We start from the raw sequence: 19,941 nt of genomic DNA on the forward strand, positions 1-19,941 counted from the left end.
CTGTAGTGTTTAGTTCTATCCTGTGAAGGTAAGCTTGCGCATCTGATATCTATTAGGTACAAATTGACAGCTACTGTTTAATGCAGAAACTCATTAATTGTGATAAGCCTTGAATATAGAGCATATACACACAATTTGTCAACAGTAAATTATTTAATCTATCTTAAACTATTGACTGCCAATAAATTATCTTGTTTATACGATACACTTCAATGCAAGTTTGTATCTTGAAAAAAGCCATTACGTGTTTGGTGATGCAGGTAGATTTATGCAAAGAAACATTTTTCGTTTTTCAAGAGGGCCTTGTATCAAGAGGGTACCTGATTTTAAGCCGAAACTGACAGGCTGCTTATTGACTGTTTGTAATGTAGCTCTGAAGTGTTCCTTCGCTAAACGTCAATCCAATTCAGCCACATAAGATACCGTCTGTTCGCTTTTATCTACAAAACGTCTATGGCCAGCCAGAATTTGATACCTAACGAGGAAGTTGATCATTTTCCCTTTTACAGGGAAGTTGTGGAGCTTTCATAGGGAAAAGTGCAAAGTGAAAGTTGGCCCAATGTCTGATAAAAGGAGAAAATTATTCGCAAGATCTCCATGTTACCATTTTCTTCGACTGAATATTCATAGATCATAGATCATAGAATAGATCTTTTAAACGTAACAGCCTAATGATTTTCTGTAATTTTAGATGTTTCAGCCACTGGGGGATAGATTCTATTTTAAAAAAGAGAACAAGACGACACAGATGCTGATCACCTGACAAGAAAAAAATCCTGATAGCCTTAACTTAAAAACATGAAGCAGAAGTGAGAGAGACAATATATAAAAAAATCTGATCAGTTAGTAACTTCCTACTTATCTCAAGTCAGTAAATCATGAAAAATCCTCCACCCAATTTACATCCCTTTCTCTAGTTTCATTTCTCTCTCTGTTTAGCCTACAGATGCTGAAAGAGGCTGTAGTCTTGCTGGCCGTACAGGCCCTGGTGGTCTCCATCGGCTCTATGTGCCCTGACAGAGATGTGTGCGAGGAGAGACACACATGCTGTCAAGGTCCCACTGGAGAGTACAGCTGTTGTCCTCATCACCAAGTGAGTCACACTGCCAAAAATGAGTAGTTGAAGTAATGGTAGTAGTGTATAATGTTGCCCAAAATACTGTAGCTAACTGCAAAGTGTGTGATGCAATAGCTCTGGATGAAGATTCCTAGGAATACTGATGAAATGTGTCTTTCCTTTGAATAGAGGTCTACACAAGGTGTAGTCATAGTTACACCTAGTCCTTATCAACACTGTGCTTAGGCTGTGTAGAGTTCTTTGTACTTCCCTGTGTAGTTCAGTCTGCTCTGGGCTTTATTTTTCATTAGTTTTAGAACATTTACAAACCTCAATATGTTAGAAGCTGCCAAAGTTGTTCCTCTCAATACTCATTCTCTCGAAGTCACACAGCCAAATGTTCAGATACGAATTTGAATACTCACCTTGCTGATAAGTGTACGATTACTTGTGCTCTAACGAAAAGGCTCTAGACACTGAATGCAGTGTTTGCATCCTTTACAATCACTTAGCTCTAGATTACTTTATTACTTCATTTTACTTCTCATTTACACAGTGGATTACACTCTAGCATTAACCTACACATGATTCGTCCTTGATAATCAAATTATGCCATTGTATTGTGGCTTGTGTGTGTCTGTGCAGGGTGAGTGCTGTGATGATCATCTGCACTGCTGCCCTGAACACACTATATGCCAAATGGAGGAGGGGAACTCAAGATGTGTCAACGCCACTCACTCACTACCATGGACAGAGAGGATTGCAAGCCGACAGTCCAGCCTCTTAAAAGTACGAATAAGAATATCTTTGTGTATGACATTAATAAACAGTGGCTCCTCTCCAAGTCTTTATGCGCATCACACATACATTTTATTCTTAGTGCTCATCTGCTCAAATTAATGTCAGGATACATTCACAATCGTTTGACTCTTCAGGTCAATTCAGCATCCACGGCTGTCCTTCCCAATCATTAGATGACTGTAGGCTACAGAGATCAAATGCATAGTGAAGTCAAGGAATGCTCATCTAATGGGAATCTGCAACAAAGAAAATAATGTAAATAAAGTCTTGTAAAATTTCTGCCAGCTTGATTGACAGCGGTTCCTCTCATCTCCTTCAGTCTCTGCGGGTGATCTCTGTCTCTCCTGTAAACATGGATGCTGTGGTGTGCCCAGACAAGACCTTCTGTCCCGCTGAGTTCTCCTGCGTCAAGCTGCCCATCACCTATGGATGCTGTCCCATTGCACAGGTACCAGGTTGCTTATGCAGCACCACAGTCCAGCCATAGAATGGCCCAGGTCAGCCTAGAAGGGCTTTGGTAACACATGGTTTTACGGTGTACAAGAATGCCAAATCCATGGAGTAGGTTGCATTCTGGAGTAACTGTCCAGGAAGAAATATGCAAAATAAAATGTAATGCCCAAATGTGCCGAGCAATCTAGTGAAGAAATATTTGGGTCAGACGTCAGTGAAAATAAATTTTCAATTGAAGTACATTGTCACTGCTATTTATAAATGGGGTGGTAGGATCAGACACAAATTCACTTCACTGTTATTCCATTGAAAACTGAGCTGGGAGCAATAGGTGGGTGTAGCCAGGCATTTAGAACCACTGTGACATAAACGCTGTGTATATTCCTTCAGGTAACGAATGGCATTGTTATATGAAGAGTCCTTGTTTATGGAAAATGTACATGACAAGATGGATCGGTTAACAGTCTTTTGATTGATTGATTGTTTGTTTGTTTTGTTTGTCTGCAGGGCATTGTGTGTGCAGATGGAAAACACTGCTGCCCTGAAGGTCTTGAGTGCAGTTCTGATGGGAAATCCTGCATTCAGCCACAAGGTCAGACCTAATGAGTTGTTATCCTGCTTTATATATTATTTTTAGTTATTTAGAATATTTGTTTTATCGGTTTACAATTGGGATAACAATATTTCATATATTCTTATTAAGCATATATGTCATAACATATCCCAAACATGCCATAACCCCCCACCCCCTACTCACATAAGATATATATTTATATAACAAATCATATCAACAAAGCACACTGTTGTCAACAGGTCTCACATTCAAATTAGTTATTTTTTATTATAATGTCCTTCACTTTGGACATGCCATTGTTCCAGGTTCTAAGTGTTTGTGGGGTTGCACCATTTACCTTGGCAGAGGAAAATTCAAGAAAAAGATTGCCCAAAAGCGTATTCAACCAATGTTCGAAAGATAAATTGTGTAGTGGCACCCAGACTTGTACAATAACCTTCTTGGGTGCTGTTAAACCGGCAAGCCATATTTTCCTTGATCTTTCATTCATACAAGTCTGCTTGATTTCTTTGACAAGCTGCTGTGATGTTGGTTTCTGACATGTGATCACAATAAGCATGTGATTGTTCTGTCTGAAGAGGAAGTGATTACTGAAGGTTATTTAGTGTAAGAAAGTAACCAGTGAAAGTGAAACGAACTATGTGGTGAAGAGCACATGCTTCTTAACGCCTGTTGGGAGAATGTTGAATGTTTTGTTATTCACCTTAAAGAAATCTGACTTGATTTTCAAGTTCCAGGTGCTTGCCTTCCCCAACACAATAAGGAAGTTAATGTACTGGAGCATTTTAAGTTTGTGTTTACAGTGACAGTGAAGCTTAAACAAGAAGCAGGGTAGCAGGGTGACCAAAAACAGAGCCCTCTCCACAGTGGAAGCAGATCAACCAGTGCAGTGGTTAGCTGAAAGAAGAAGTGAGAGCGTGGTATGAGTATGGGGAGAACATCTTTGTCTGATCACTCTCATAAGATGTGTTACCAGGCCAAGAAAGGGCACCTTATGAGGCTTTAAGAGTGAGGCTAGCGTGTTTCTCACAACCAGACTTGAGACCAGGTGGAAAATCAAAGAGAGTGATGTGTCTTAACAGTCTAAACCACAGATGACTAGTAAGGCTGGCATGTTTGTCACCAGCATCAAGACAAGTTTAGGCATATCAGCACCACATCTTTGTTCTTTGTTCTGGCATGTCCTCCCTGCCAAGTTGTACCAACTCTGTCCCTGGAGCTCATGTTGTTCTATAGAGGGACATTTACTGTCATGGCTGTGTGTTTGTGTCCACAGAGCCTGTGGTGGCTGTAATATGCAGTGATGGCATGTTTGAGTGCCCACAGGGTGCCTCCTGTTGCCAGTCCTCAGATGGAGTTTGGGGGTGCTGCCCCTTTCCCCGGGTATGTACAGGGCGTAATGGGCACACAAAAGAACTAACGATGGTTGATTTTATTTTCAGTTACTGTAAGATTTGGGTAGATAGCATTCACCTATTGGAGAAAATAATAGCCTTGTCTAGTTGTTTTAGAGAGGTTAAAACCCTCCTTAAAATGTATCTTTAGAATAGAAGAATGTCTCGTTTGAAACAACAGTTTGTAAAACTGTTAAATAAAAAGAAGAAAGATTGGGATTTCCCTATATCTATTTTTATCCCATTGTCTAATGCTGATCATGACCGTGGCTGTTACTAGTCTATATGAGTATGCAAGTGCTATACAGGAGCAGTGATCAGTGAATGCCAGCTAAGTGTAAGGTGTTAGTGTCTATTATGTATGAGCTGTTCAATTTGACACTCTTCTCTTGCCCTTTAGGCGGTTTGCTGTGATGATAAAGAACACTGTTGCCCCGAGGACAGCAGCTGTGATATAAAGAACTCTAAATGCATATCCTCCACCAATCAGCACATGCCAATGTGGGCTAAGTTTCCTGCCCGCCTGAGAGCAGACTGGGAGGACCATGACCGTGAGCTACTCCCCACCACACTACTCTTATTAATCTTATCTCAGTGATTCAAGGCTAATGTACTAACTTGGTTTGTATAACCTGGTTTCATGTACATTTTTGGTTGCTTTTCCTAAAAGGTGAAACCACAACAGAAGCCAAACTTGAGACATCAACGACCGAGGCTGTCACTGCTGAGCCTGAGACAACATCAACCCAGCCAAATGCCGCTGCTAAGATGGCTACCCAACCCAGCAATATAGCAACGAGTATGCTTTTTCACTGCTCACATTCACACACATTCAAATCCGAGGTCCTGTTGAGGAAGATTGTGGTTAAGCATTAGCCATTTGAATGGTTTGGGGCGTCATTCATAAAAGTGATTGATATATACAGACTCTGGAAACATATACTGTATGTGTCTCAGACATTCTCTTTGTCTACCCTACAGGTAAGGACGTTCCCTGCAATAACACAGTGGCCTGTGAAGATGCCAACACTTGTTGTAAGACTGCAGAGAATGAATGGGTCTGCTGTCCTCTGCCAAAGGTACTGTGTATCCACTGCTATGGTGTTAGAAAGCTGCCAGAACGTCACAATCAAACCGAATGTTTGCAAATATGCTCACCATGCCTTACAAATACAAAACCTCTCATCACCTCTCATCTCCATCAAACACAATGTGCCTGTGCATATATAAGACACATCTTTCAAAAAATGTTTTAATAATAAAACTACTACTTGCAAACAAATAAAGGATAGTTCAAATCAAGAATTTTAAATTGAATTGAATTTGACTATTGTGACGCATTCTTTAGAATGTCAATCAATTGCTATTTGGTTTAGTTAAACATAGAAGAGGATGTCAAAGGGAAACTTTGGGATTTTCAACCTGGGTCCTATTTTAAGATCTTTCTGGGTCCAAAGTAACCTTTAGTAAGGACACAGCTGCAAAACGATTGGGAAGTCTTTTCCCTGGTAGCACCCACTGACATTGCAGACCAGGATAGAATCTTGAATCCCCTCACATCAAGTAGGGCTATGACTTTTTGATCCCAGGAATTTGAGTCTGTGAATATTGTTACAACTTACTACCAAAGTGCTAAACTTGACCAGTTACTTAAACTGATATGTTCTTGCTGGCTACATTATATAGATAGTTAGGAGCAAGGGTATCTAGCTGGAGGCAAACAAATAAGCAGTCTACATCATTTAGTCAGATGCGGCTGAAACACTTGAAGTATAAAGTCACTGCAACACTACTACAACTACTGCAAAATCATTAAAATGCACTAACAGCATACAGTATTTTTTTAACACAATGTGTAAGAAAAGTGGTGAAAAATGGCCTCAGCTCAGAGTAAACAAAAACAGGCACTTTGCAGATCTGCCACAGCAGAAATCTGCAAAAGCATAAATCACGTGTAATATTTTGTTTAGCCGGATTGACTGGGAATGCAAGGTGAAGGTGTCGATCCCTCATTCAAACTTAAATATCACTGAGGCATGCAGAAATTCCAGCCAATATTGTGGAGTCATCCTGGGGAAGAACAAGTACAGTTGAGTGTTATCAACGTAACAGTGATTGGAGAACCCATTGGAACAGATGATTTCACCTAAGTATTTGGTGTAGATAGAAAATATGAGGGGTCCAAGTACAGATCCCTGAGGTACACCAGTGGATAGGTGATGAGATTGTGATACCTGTCCCTGCCAAGAAACACTGAATGTACATCCACAGAGGTACGATTCAATCCAACTGTGTGCTTTTCCAGAAATTCCTATTTTGGACAGCGCAGAGATCAGGAGGTTATTGTTCTCTGTGTCAAAGGCTGCTGTCAAGTCTAGTCAAATCAGAACTGATGACTTAGCAGAGGCTTTTGCTACTCTCAATGCTTCAGTCTCAGATAAAAGAGAAATTTTAGTGGAATGACCACTCCAGACTGTTTAGTGTCTAGCAAATCAGAAACTTGCTTGCATACTTGCAAATCGTGGGGCATTTATAATTAACATTCTGTTTGTTTGCAAATCGTGCGGTATTTGTAAAACTTAATCAGTTGGTTTGTGACGTTCTGGCAACCTTCTAACTCCATACTCCTGATGGCCATTGTGACAATGCAGGCAGATACGTTGGACCTTTTTTTAAATGGTCCTAAATCTATGTTAAAACACCTTTTAGGGGTCTGATCAGTTTTGGATTAACTCGCATCACATTCCACACAATAGAAGCACTTTGACAACAATCCTGAGGTTCTACCTGAACCAGAAAAAGAATCCAGCACCACAACATAGTGCTCCCAGACCAGTCCTTTATATGTATGGGACTTGCATTGTGCATGCAACTCGGAGAGTCAGCCTTCCTTTGTGAAACCATTGTCTGGCTGTATATTATATATTATACATTATTGTATGTGATGTGTTATAATATTATATCTTTTTTGTAGGCTGTCTGCTGTGAGGACCATTTTCACTGCTGCCCAGAGGGGACCACCTGTGATGGGGCGCATGGCACTTGCCAAAGCGTCCAGAGTGCTGTGCCCATGTGGAAAAAGCTGCCAGCCTTGGCCTTGCCACCCAAAGAAAATAATGTAACATGCGACCCGAGTTATGCTTGCGAAGACGGTACCACCTGCTGCAAGGATGCAACAGGAGCGTGGGCCTGTTGCCCCCTGGCTGAGGTAATGATCTCACACCAAAAGCCACACTTTACGTGAAGTCCATCCTCTCAACAACATACCACACAAGTCCCACACACCTTTGGTTGCATGCTTCCCAAGGGTGTCTTTGCATCAGCGACGTGCACAGGAGGGGGCTAAGGTTGCTCTTGCAACTGCCCGTTTGCCCTCCTCAACTGAAGTTGCCCCTCTAAAGGAAATATATTTACGGCTGCAGATCTTCATGTTTGCCTAGATAAAATAATCGCGGATAACGCGTCCAGGGGACGGAAGTGTGGCAGCGGTGGTCAGTGAGAGTTTAAAATGATAAAGGCAAAATATGCGTCCAGGGGGCGGAGGCGTGGCAGCGGTGGTGACAAAAATGAACGTGTTGCCCCATTCTTCCAGGGCAGAGCAACTGCCCTTCAAAATTCCTGTGAACCTCCCTGCTTTGCATCCTTCCTTCTGAAAGTCTTATGTGCCAATGTATCTTTTGTAGGCTGTCTGCTGTGAGGACCATATTCACTGCTGTCCGAAAGGGACCACATGTGACGTGGCGCATGACACCTGCCAGAGCGCCCAGGGTCCTGTGCCCATGTTGACTAAGCTGCCAGCCTTGTCCTTGCCACCCAAAGAAAATAATGTAACATGCGACTCCAGTTATGCCTGCGAAGACGGTACCACCTGCTGCAAGGATGCAACAGGAGCGTGGGCCTGTTGCCCCCTGGCTGAGGTAATGATCTCACACCAAAAGCCACACCTTACATGAAGTCCATCCTCTCAACAACAAACCACACAAGTCCCACACACCTTTGTTTGCATGCTTCCCAAGGGTGTCTTTGCATCCTTCCTTCTGAAAGTCTTATGTGTGAAAGAATGTGCTTTTCTCTGGCGAATGCGTTGGATGCCCACGCTTGGTTCAAGTTAGCTTGTTCAGAATAACAGACTTGAAGAAGACGGCTTAGCAAAAGAATGTGTTTATTCAGACACTAGCCTCGGTCAGCTCCATACAGCTCAAGCGTGCACGAGGCACGTCTGCTGCTGACGAGTTGGTCTTCTGCTTCTTCTTCTCATTCATTACAGAAATGTACAAGCCTTTATAGTGTGGAAATAACAAGTGATGTAAAGGGGAGGTGTAGGGTGTGTCTGGAGGTCAAGCTTGACCGGGGCTATAGCCAGGTATGGCCATATAAATGCTAATAACCTTTTGGCTTCAGCCGTCTTGTCATGGCTGAAGACAAAGGCCACCTTATGTCTCTGTCTCCAAGACACACAAAAGCCAGAAACCATGTCTGATGGCTCCTCAGCATAAACAAAAGGCCAGGTGCCACATTGATGGCTGTGGCCTGGTGTTATGCAAACTAACTGGCAGGGATTTGTTGAGATGTAGTCATATTATGTGAAGTTATGAGTACGACTCCTAAATCTAACACATGCCAATGTATCTTTCATAGGCTGTCTGCTGTGAGGACCATATTCACTGCTGTCCGAAAGGGACCACATGTGACGTGGCGCATGACACCTGCCTGAGCGCCCAGGGTCCTGTGCCCATGTTGACTAAGCTGCCAGCCTTGTCCTTGCCACCCAAAGAAAATAATGTAACATGCGACTCCAGTTATGCCTGCGAAGACGGTACCACCTGCTGCAAGGATGCAACAGGAGCGTGGGCCTGTTGCCCCCTGGCTGAGGTAATGATCTCACACCAAAAGCCACACCTTACATGAGGTCCATCCTCTCAACAACATACCACACAAGTCCCACACACCTTTGTTTGCATGCTGCGTGCGTAACCTGCCTGGACTGACTGTGCCATTAATGAGCGGTGCGCCTCCGCGCCTTGCGCTGAAAAGTTGAGAATATTTCAACTTTTAAGCGCACCTAAAAAACGCTAGAAAGACGCAACGTGCGTCGGATAAGAGGCGCAGACGAAAGGCGCGCCTACCATAGGAAACAATGGTTTTGCTAGCGTCACGTTTTTAGAAAAGCGTTTGTTTCGGCCCAAAGGGTGTCTTTGCATCCTTCCTTCTGAAAGTCTTATGTGCCAATGTATCTTTTATAGGCTGTCTGCTGTGAGGACCATATTCACTGCTGTCCGAAAGGGACCACATGTGACGTGGCGCATGACACCTGCCAGAGCACTCTGGGTCCTGTGCCCATGTTGACTAAGCTGCCAGCCTTGCCCTTGCCACCCAAAGAAAATAATGTAACATGCGACCCCAGTTATGCTTGCGAAGACGGTACCACCTGCTGCAAGGATGCAACAGGAGCGTGGGCCTGTTGCCCCCTGGCTGAGGTAATGATCTTACACCAAAAGCCACACTTTACATGAAGTCCATCCTCTCAACAACATACCACACAAGTCCACCACACCTTTGTTTGCATGCTTCCCAAGGGTGTCTTTGCATCAGCGACGTGCACAGGAGGGGGCTAAGGTTGCTCTGGCAACTGCCCGTTTGCCCTCCTCAACTGAAGTTGCCCCTCTAAAGGAAATATATTTACGGCTGCAGATCTTCATGTTTGCCTAGATAAAATAATCGCGGATAACGCGTCCAGGGGACGGAAGTGTGGCAGCGGTGGTCAGTGAGAGTTTAAAATGATATAGGCAAAATATGCGTCCAGGGGCTGGAGGCGTGGCAGCGGTGGTGACAAAAATGAACGTGTTGCCCCATTCTTCCAGGGCAGAGCAACTGCCCTTCAAAATTCCTGTGAACGTCCCTGCTTTGCATCCTTCCTTCTGAAAGTCTTATGTGCCAATGCTTTTTTGTAGGCTGTCTGTTGTGAGGACCATATTCACTGCTGTCCAAAAGGGACCACATGTGACGTGGCGCATGACACCTGCCAGAGCGCCCAGGGTCCTGTGCCCATGTTGACTAAGCTGCCAGCCTTGTCCTTGCCACCCAAAGAAAATAATGTAACATGCGACTCCAGTTATGCCTGCGAAGACGGTACCACCTGCTGCAAGGATGCAACAGGAGCGTGGGCCTGTTGCCCCCTGGCTGAGGTAATGATCTCACACCAAAAGCCACACCTTACATAAAGTCCATCCTCTCAACAACAAACCACACCAGTCCCACACACCTTTGTTTGCATGCTTCCCAAGGGTGTCTTTGCATCCTTCCTTCTGAAAGTCTTATGTGTGAAAGAATGTGCTTTTCTCTGGCGAATTCGTTGGATGCCCACACTTGGTTCAAGTTAGCTTGTTCAGAATAACAGACTTGTAGAAGACGGCTTAGCAAAAGAATGTGTTTATTCAGACACTAGCCTCGGTCAGCTCCAAACAGCTCAAGCGTGCACGAGGCACGTCTGGTGCTGACGAGTTGGTCTTCTGCTTCTTCTTCTCATTCATTACAGAAATGTACAAGCATTTATAGTGTGGAGATAACAAGTGATGTAAAGGGGAGGTGTAGGGTGTGTCTGGAGGTCAAGCTTGACCGGGGCTATAGCCAGGTATGGCCAATTGGCCATATAAATGCTAATAACCTTTTGGCTTCAGCCATCTTGTCATGGCTGAAGACAAAGGCCACCTTATGTCTCTGTCTCCAAGACACACAAAAGCCAGAAACCATGTCTGATGGCTCCTCAACATAAACAAAAGGCCAGGTGCCACCTTGATGGCTGTGGCCTGGTGTTATGCAAACTAACTGGCAGGGATTTGTTGAGATGTAGTCATATTATGTGAAGTTATGAGAACGACTCCTAAATCTAACACATGCCAATGCGTCTTTCTTAGGCTGTCTGCTGTGAGGACCATATTCACTGCTGTCCGAAAGGGACCACATGTGACGTGGCGCATGACACCTGCCAGAGCGCCCAGGGTCCTGTGCCCATGTTGACTAAGCTGCCAGCCTTGCCCTTGCCACCCAAAGAAAATAATGTAACATGCGACCCCAGTTATGCTTGCGAAGACGGTACCACCTGCTGCAAGGATGCAACAGGAGCGTGGGCCTGTTGCCCCCTGGCTGAGGTAATGATCTTACACCAAAAGCCACACCTTACATGAAGTCCATCCTCTCAACAACAAACCACACAAGTCCCACACAGCTTTGTTTGCATGCTTCCCAAAGGTGTCTTTGCATCCTTCCTTCTGAAAGTCTTATGTGTGAAAGAATGTGCTTTTCTCTGGCAAATTCATTGGATGCCCACGCTTGGTTCAAGTTAGCTTGTTCAGAATAACAGACTTGTAGAAGACGGCTTAGCAAAAGAATGTGTTTATTCAGACACCTGCCTCGGTCAGCTCCATACAGCTCAAGCGTGCACGAGGCACGTCTGCTGCTGACGAGTTGGTCTTCTGCTTCTTCTTCTCATTCATTACAGAAATGTACAAGCATTTATAGTGTGGAAATAACAAGTGATGTAAAGGGGAGGTGTTGGGTATGTCTGGATGTCAAGCTTGACTGGGGCTATAGCCAGGTATGGCCATATAAATGCTAATAACCTTTTGGCTTCAGCCATCTTGTCATGGCTGAAGACAAAGGCCACCTTATGTCTCTGTCTCCAAGACACACAAAAGCCAGAAACCATGTCTGATGGCTCCTCAGCATAAACAAAAGGCCAGGTGCCACCTTGATGGCGGTGGCCTGGTGTTATGCAAACTAACTGGCAGGGATTTGTTGAGATGTAGTCATATTATGTGAAGTTATGAGTACTCCTAAATCGACTCTTAAATCTAACACTTGCCAATGCGTCTTTCATAGGCTGTCTGCTGTGAGGACCATATTCACTGCTGTCCGAAAGGGACCACATGTGACGTGGCGCATGACACCTGCCAGAGCACCCAGGGTCCTGTGCCCATGTTGACTAAGCTGCCAGCTTTGGCCTTGCCACCCAAAGAAAATAATGTAACATGCGACTCCAGTTATGCCTGTGAAGACGGTACCACCTGCTGCAAGGATGCAACAGGAGCGTGGGCCTGTTGCCCCCTGGCTGAGGTAATGATCTTACACCAAAAGCCACACCTTACATAAAGTCCATCCTCTCTACAACATACCACACAAGTCCCACACAGCATTGTTTGCATGCTGTGTGTATAACCTGCCTGGACTGACTGTGTCATTGATGAGTAGTGCGCCTCCGCGACTTGCGCTGAAAAGTTGAGAATATTTCAACTTTTAAGCGCACCTAAAAAACGCTTGAAAGACGCGGCGCCCGGCAGATAAGAGGAGCAGACGAAAGGCGCACCTTCCATAGGAAACAATGGTTTTGCTAGCGTCACGTTTTTAGAAAAGCGTTTGGTGTGTTTCGGCCCAAAGGGTGTCTGCATCCTTCCTTCTGAAAGTCTTATGTGCCAATGTATCTTTCATAGGCTGTCTGCTGTGAGGACCATATTCACTGCTGTCCCAAAGGGACCACATGTGACGTGGCGCATGACACCTGCCTGAGCGCCCAGGGTCCTGTGCCCATGTTGACTAAGCTGCCAGCCTTGTCCTTGCCACCCAAAGAAAATAATGTCACATGCGACTCCAGTTATGCCTGCGAAGACGGTACCACCTGCTGCAAGGATGCAACAGGAGCGTGGGCCTGTTGCCCCCTGGCTGAGGTAATGATCTCACACCAAAAGCCACACCTTACATGAAGTCCATCCTCTCTGCAACAAACCACACAAGTCCCACACAGCTTTGTTTGCATGCTTCCCAAGCGTGTCTTTGCATCAGCGGCGTGCACAGGAGGGGGCTAAGGTTGCTCTGGCAACTGCCCGTTTGCCCTCCTCGACTGAAGTAGCCCCTCTAAAGGAAATATATTTACGGCTGCAGAACTTCATGTTTGCCTAGATAAAATAATCGCGGAATACGCGTCCAGGGGACGGGGGCGTGGCAGCGGCGGTTAGTGAGAGTTTAAAATGATATCTGCAAAATATGCGTCCAGGGGACGGGGACGTGGCAGCGGTGGTAAGTGAGAGTTTAAAATGATATAGGCAAAATATGCGTCCAGGGGGCGGGGGCGTGGCAGCGGTGGTGACAAAAATTAACGTGTTGCCCCATTTTTCCAGGGCAGAGCAACTGCCCTTCAAAATTCCTGTGAACGTCCCTGCTTTGCATCCTTCCTTCTGAAAGTCTTATGTGCCAATGTATCTTTTATAGGCTGTCTGCTGTGAGGACCATATTCACTGCTGTCCGAAAGGGACCACATGTGACGTGGCGCATGACACCTGCCTGAGCGCCCAGGGTCCTGTGCCCATGTTGACTAAGCTGCCAGCCTTGGCCTTGCCACCCAAAGAAAATAATGTAACATGCGACCCCAGTTATGCCTGCGAAGACGGTACCACCTGCTGCAAGGATGCAACAGGAGCGTGGGCCTGTTGCCCCCTGGCTGAGGTAATGATCTCACACCAAAAGCCACACCTTACATGAAGTCCATCCTCCTACCCAACTATGTTTGCATTGTTCCATCTGCATTGCTAATGCTTATTATGTGCCTATGCACCCTTTATCCCACTCCTGTATATAGAGTCAAGCCGGGAAGTCTGCACACCCCTTTCTCCTTCTCCAAGTTTTATTACGTAACAGACTTTTTGCCTCAAACATCTATAAACAATAGCCAATGATGACATCGTGAAAACAGGTTTTTAGAAAATATGCAATTTTACTTACGTACTCATTTTGCCCATTCCTCTTGGCATATCCTTACAAGCTCCGTCAGGTTGGATTGGGATGTCGGTACACAGCCATTTTCAGCTCTTTCCACAGATGTTCAATTGGATTCAGGTCTGGGCTCTGGCTGGGCCACTCAAGGGGATGAGCTGGTTTCCTCCAGATGAGACAGTTGGTATTCAGGTCAAAAAATTCAATGGACAAGAGAATCTTGATTCTCCTGGTTTGAGAGTCCTCTAGGTGCCTTTTGGCAAACTCCAAACGGGTTGTGATGAGCCTTTTCCATATGGCCACTCTACCATCAAGGCCTGATTGGTGGAGTGCTGCCTGGATGGTTGATCTTCTGAAAGGTTCTCCCATCTCCACAAGGATACGCTGGTGCTCCGGCAGAGTGACCCTTGGGTACCTGCTCACCTCCTTGGCCAAGGCCCGTCTTCCCTGATTTCTCAGTTTGGCCTAGCGGCCAAGTCTAGGAAGGGTCTTGGTGGTTCCAAACTCCTTCCATTTAGGAATGATAGTGGCCACTGTGCTCTTTGGGACCTGTAAAGCTGCAGAGATTTTTCCGTATCCTTCTCCAGATCTATGCCTTAACACAATCCTGTTGATGTCTGCAGATAATCCTTTGACCCCATGGCTTGGAGTTTGCTCTGGCATGAACTATCAACAGTTGAATCTTATATGGGCCATTCTACCGAATTCGTGTAATATGCAGTCCCTCAACAATAAAAACTATTAACAAAACAATTAGGTATTTAGGCATAGATATTTAATTAGAAAATGTTATGGTCTATATAAACCCAATGCATTACATGAGATAGTGATAAGCTAAATATATACAAAATCATCATTTATAGGGTACTTTCTATTGGGAAGTAGCTGTCCCCAACCCTGACATCTAAATTTCAATGCCTTTAAATAACCCTTTTAAATTTTTTTTGATTTTTTTCAATGATTTAATTTCAAAGATCTTTATGATTGGGTTGAAACAGAACTTGGAATATTTAGATTTATTGTGGGTTTAATTTTTAAATCAATTTTCTATACTCAAAAAATCATGTCCCTAGTTTTCATGTCACTACCGAAACACAAGAGTTTTAGTCCATTGGCTGACCCTGTGTTTTAGCCACGACTCTGCATTTTTGACCATGCATTGACACTGCATCTCTGTCCCTCATGGTTGAATGGTAAGTAGCTAAATCCCATAGTTTTTATATAAATGTGTTCCAAAGTCTGAAAATCGACGTGTAACCTTAAGAATTGTCACTACCGAAACGCATGTTTTCTTCAATTAAGTAAACCTTTTGGGGTTTCATGGAAAATCTTATGTTTGTATGTGTGTTCACCTCTTCAAATATGTGTTTGCAAGCCGTGTGCTTGCTAGAATTCTTTATTTATGCTTAAAGTTAGCTAGAATTGTCACTACCGAAACAGTCACTACCGAAACATATGGTAGTGACCAGATGATTTCGGTAGTGACAAAATGAAATGGTAAGTAGTTCAATCCCATAACTTTTAAATAAATGTGTTGTGTGGACTAAAGGGCGGCCCAGAGCACCTTTTGGATGATTTTGGGAGAGAAATGAACATCCATCCAACAGTGCAGTCACTACCGAAACACTGGATGTCACTACCGAAACAGTGCAGCACTACCGAAACACTGGATGTTTTGTAAAAAATGAAGTATATTGAGTAATCAACTAAAATGTTATGATACTGATTGGATTAATGTATGTTCAATTTCATCAATCAACAACTCTGGAATCAATATGATCAGTATTTTGCATTTTACAAAGAAATATTGCACTTAGATTTTCATGAATTGTATAAATTGAACTTGAAAATTTGGTAAAAATTTCATTTTTATGGATTTCATTGTGAAAACCTTCAAGAAATATTTGTAAAAATACTCTTAAGAGAAGGGAAGGAAACAAAATCTGAACAGGTCAATGATAATACTTTTTTACTATAGTAAATGTGATGTTTCGGTAGTGACAATTTTTGGAAGAGGAAAAACATTCCAACACATTCTGAAAATACAATATAAAAATTGACTGTTCTTTTACTAGATATGTGTACTTTAGATATGGTACAATATACATACAGACAAAGTTTTGGGAATAAAACATAAAAGAATTCAAAATATTTCCGACCTGACTTTGCACCAATTCGGTAGAATGGCCCATATAAGCAGGTGTTGTCAATCCCCAATCATGTCCAATCAATTTGGAAACAAAATATACACCTCAGCTCTCTTTTTGGTGTCATATCAAAGGGTGTACACACTTGTGTACATTTGATATTTTACATTTAGATATTTTTGTAAATACCCACAAATGTTTAAAAACCTGTTTTCACTTTGTCATTATTGGCTATTTTGTGTAGAATTTTTAAACAAAAAGTTAGCTCAATCTATTGTAGAATATGTCTGTAACGTAATAAAACGTGGCAAAGGTTAACGGGGTGTGCAGACCTTCTGGCTTGACTGTACATGGGGACATGAGTTGTGCTTGAGGGTCTTTCATTTGGCTTATTTTGTGGAACCATTGTGTGGCTGTATAGTATATATTATACATTCTTATATGTAATATTTTTTCTAGGCTGTCTGCTGTGAAGACAATATTCACTGCTGCCCGAAGGGGACGACCTGTGACGTCGCGGCACAAACCTGCTTGAGTGCCACCGGGCCTGTGCCCATATTCACAAAGCTGACTGCAACTGCCGTGTCACCTGAGGTAAAGAAGACGCCGACGCTCCATGCTCAGTGTGACACCTCAACCTCCTGTCCCGACCGCAACACCTGCTGCTTCATGAAAAAGGAGAAGACATGGGGCTGCTGTCCACTGCCCAATGTGAGCATGTTCAACACACACACACACACACACACACAGACACACACACACACACACACACACACACACACACACACACACACACACACACACACACACACACACACACACACACTCTAACACAGAACATACATAGTCACCCGGGATACAGTGAACAAATGTAGCCAAAATAAAACAAAGAACATTCCCTCTCTTCTTTTTTTCTCTCCTCCTTTCTGCCTTGACCCTTTCTTCCCCTCAGGCCTTATGCTGTGAGGATGGCGAGCACTGCTGCCCACCTGGCTATAGGTGTGATATGGACACGACCACCTGCATTAAAGGAGAGGTCATCATCCCCTGGTACAACAAGCTGCCCGCACAGAGCCCTTCCAGCCCAAGTGAATCTGTTGCCGCGGTGACCTGTGCCTCTCACAGCAGCTGCCCCTCTGGCTCCAGCTGCTGCCAGCTCTCCAATGAGAAATTGGGCTGCTGCCCACTGACTGAGGTGTGTGTGTGTGCGTGCGTGCGTGCGTGCGTGCGTGTGTGTGTTTGTGCGGCGCGTGATGATTAAGCAATAAGGTTCGAGAGGCAGTACGGTATCGTCAATAATGTACTTGTTCGAGGGAGTTGTTAGGCCCGACGCGCAGGGCAAACCCTCGAACAAGTACATTATTGACGATACCGTACTGACTCGAGTACCTTATTGCTTTTATAACACGGTTGCCAGCGACTTTATAAATATTAAGTAAAATTTAATTATAAACGATAAGCTGCCTTTCAGCACAAAAAAGTTCTAGTCACCAAACATTGTGTATCGCATTTCAGTAGCCAAGAGAAAATAGTCCCCCTTTGTGTGGCTGTTGCTATGTAACAGACAAATAGCATTGGGAACTTCACGTCTGTAAGCCTAGCACAAAAGCTACGTGTGTTTCAATGGGTTTTTGGTCTAAGCGTTTGCAGTCACCTACAAATAATATTCGAGACTTTCAGTAAAGACTTACAATACTCTGCAACATTCGTGTAGCACAGAAACAACTAACCGAGTCAATTTAGACATAGAAAAAGTCGTGTAGATAGCTTAATTCACATGAAACATTCCCCACTACATTAGCCACAACACGCCGCCATCTTGGTTAGATATTTTCTTTTGAGTGCGCACTGATATGGAACGCTCAGGTAGATGAAAACAGTTCGTACAGTTACTATACCGTTGAATATAGCACACCCCGGAACTCACTCTCAGAATGGTGGATTCCATCTACCCGTGTTATAATTCCATCTACCCGTGTTATAATGCAAAATACAAAGCTAGAGCTTAGGACTGTACCAACAGAACAGACAGGTGAAGGATCGACACAAGTCTATATTGGTCACATGGAATATGTTTTAATCTACTCTACTATTTATAGCATATGGTCATCAACCTCATTGCCTGGAATGCTGTTTTGTGGGGATGGCACGATTTGCAAAGGAAAGTGTCATACTAAACGTAGATATAGTGCTATTGTATAACCGGGATAAAATAACTGTATAGCCTACTACAAGATAACTACACTTAACAGGCTATTTGATAAGATAGCGTTCTGAATGGGTGAAGTGTAAGAGGAGCCATTGTGCTTTTTTATCAGTGTGAGTTTAGTGAAAGTGAATGGCTCGACTTTTAATTGAACATTGAATTTTCATCTCTCTCTCATCACACTCTCCCAGGCTGTGTGCTGTTCAGACCAGGCTCACTGCTGCCCACTGGGATACACCTGTAACCTGAAGGCTGGGTCCTGCCAGAGGTCAATTTTGTTTCAAGTTCAGATGCTGCCCCTGATCAGGGTCATGGAACAGGAACCAGAAAAGCCTATTAACTTGCATGAGGACACGGAGGTCCAGTGTGATGATGCGTTCTCTTGCGACGATAAAGAGACGTGCTGCAGGGCCGAGGAAGGCTGGGGCTGCTGCCCGGCTCCAAAGGTACATAACTGCAGAACGGCAACTGTTTTCCTTCTATGACACACTACCACTCAGGGGTGGGTAATCTGTGTGAAATAAATATTACGATAATTCCACAAATTTACCTTGGTGATGCCACACAATTAATTTTGGTCAGTATTAGAAAAGACTTTTCAGTACTTTCATTATATAAAATACATCAAAGGTAAACTCTGTATCTCTGTATGATTTCTAACTCTTTCTCTCTCTCTTTCTCTCTCTCTCTCTCTCTCTCTCTCTCTCTCTCTCTCTCTCTCTCTCTCTCTCTCTCCCTCCCTCTCACTTTCTTTTCCTCTCCCTCCTGTGTCCTCTCAGGCCACCTGCTGTACTGACAAGAAGCACTGCTGTCCAGCAGGCTACAGTTGCGATGAGGCAGGCTCTTGCAGTCAGTCCACCAGGTTCCACAAAGATAACTGGCAGGTCTTCTTCTCAAAGAAGAAAAGAGCACTTGTCTTTTGAAAACAATGAGAGAGGCCTGTATGGGCTCTACATTTTACACACAAACAAGTTCATTTACTTTATATCCATTTTTCTGATTTGGCCAGAGAGGAGTACCAATATATGTTTGGGTCAACCCTAAGTTCACAGTAATTTCTACACATTTGGGAGCCTTCCATAATCTTGCACTTAATCAAAACATAGGAAGTAAGAGTTTAAACATTAGCCTACTCGTTTCAGTTCCACTAAAACGTTGCCAATGTTACATTTCCCACATGGGTAACAATTTAACCAGCATTCAGGACACAGTGGTTGCTGCCAAGTTCATCATAGACAGTTCCTGTTTGTACTTGAACTTAGTTACTCTAAAGTGTGATAATGAACATCAAATGCACTGTTTCAAGTATCATTCAGGTCAGAAATCAGTTTCTAAGATGTAAAATTTGTTTTAAAATGTGAATGTGAGTGATCCCAAATAAAGTGATTTTTAAACGAGTGAAACGATTTTGCATTGTTGTGAATACATAGTGTGCTGGCTAAACATTGTAAACTTTAAATGAATAAATCATTGTTATTGTATGGTTAAGGCATTTATACAATCTTTATTCCCTTTTCAACTTTTTTCAGATCATGTTTAAACATTGA

At 43.6% G+C, this 19,941-nt stretch overlaps 1 protein-coding gene across 1 annotated transcript; it reads left to right on the top strand.

Moving 5' to 3' along the window:
• Nucleotides 1-946: 946 nt before the first annotated feature.
• Nucleotides 947-19,665, top strand: grna (granulin a; the record flags this gene model as incomplete). Its single annotated transcript, XM_080856898.1, has 19 exons — nt 947-1,093; nt 1,703-1,846; nt 2,178-2,306; nt 2,819-2,903; nt 4,162-4,268; nt 4,680-4,830; nt 4,950-5,078; nt 5,261-5,358; nt 7,254-7,487; nt 9,523-9,756; nt 10,231-10,464; nt 11,194-11,427; nt 12,158-12,391; nt 12,766-12,999; nt 13,541-13,774; nt 16,648-16,899; nt 17,141-17,383; nt 18,586-18,840; nt 19,174-19,665. The coding sequence occupies 19 exons, from the start codon at nt 947-949 to the stop codon at nt 19,315-19,317; spliced, it is 3,522 nt and encodes a 1,173-aa protein (XP_080713024.1). The 3' UTR covers nt 19,318-19,665.
• Nucleotides 19,666-19,941: the final 276 nt, after the last annotated feature.

The sequence above is a fragment of the Sprattus sprattus genome (genome assembly GCF_963457725.1).
Source record: "Sprattus sprattus genome assembly, chromosome: 18".
NCBI lineage: Eukaryota > Metazoa > Chordata > Actinopteri > Clupeiformes > Clupeidae > Sprattus > Sprattus sprattus.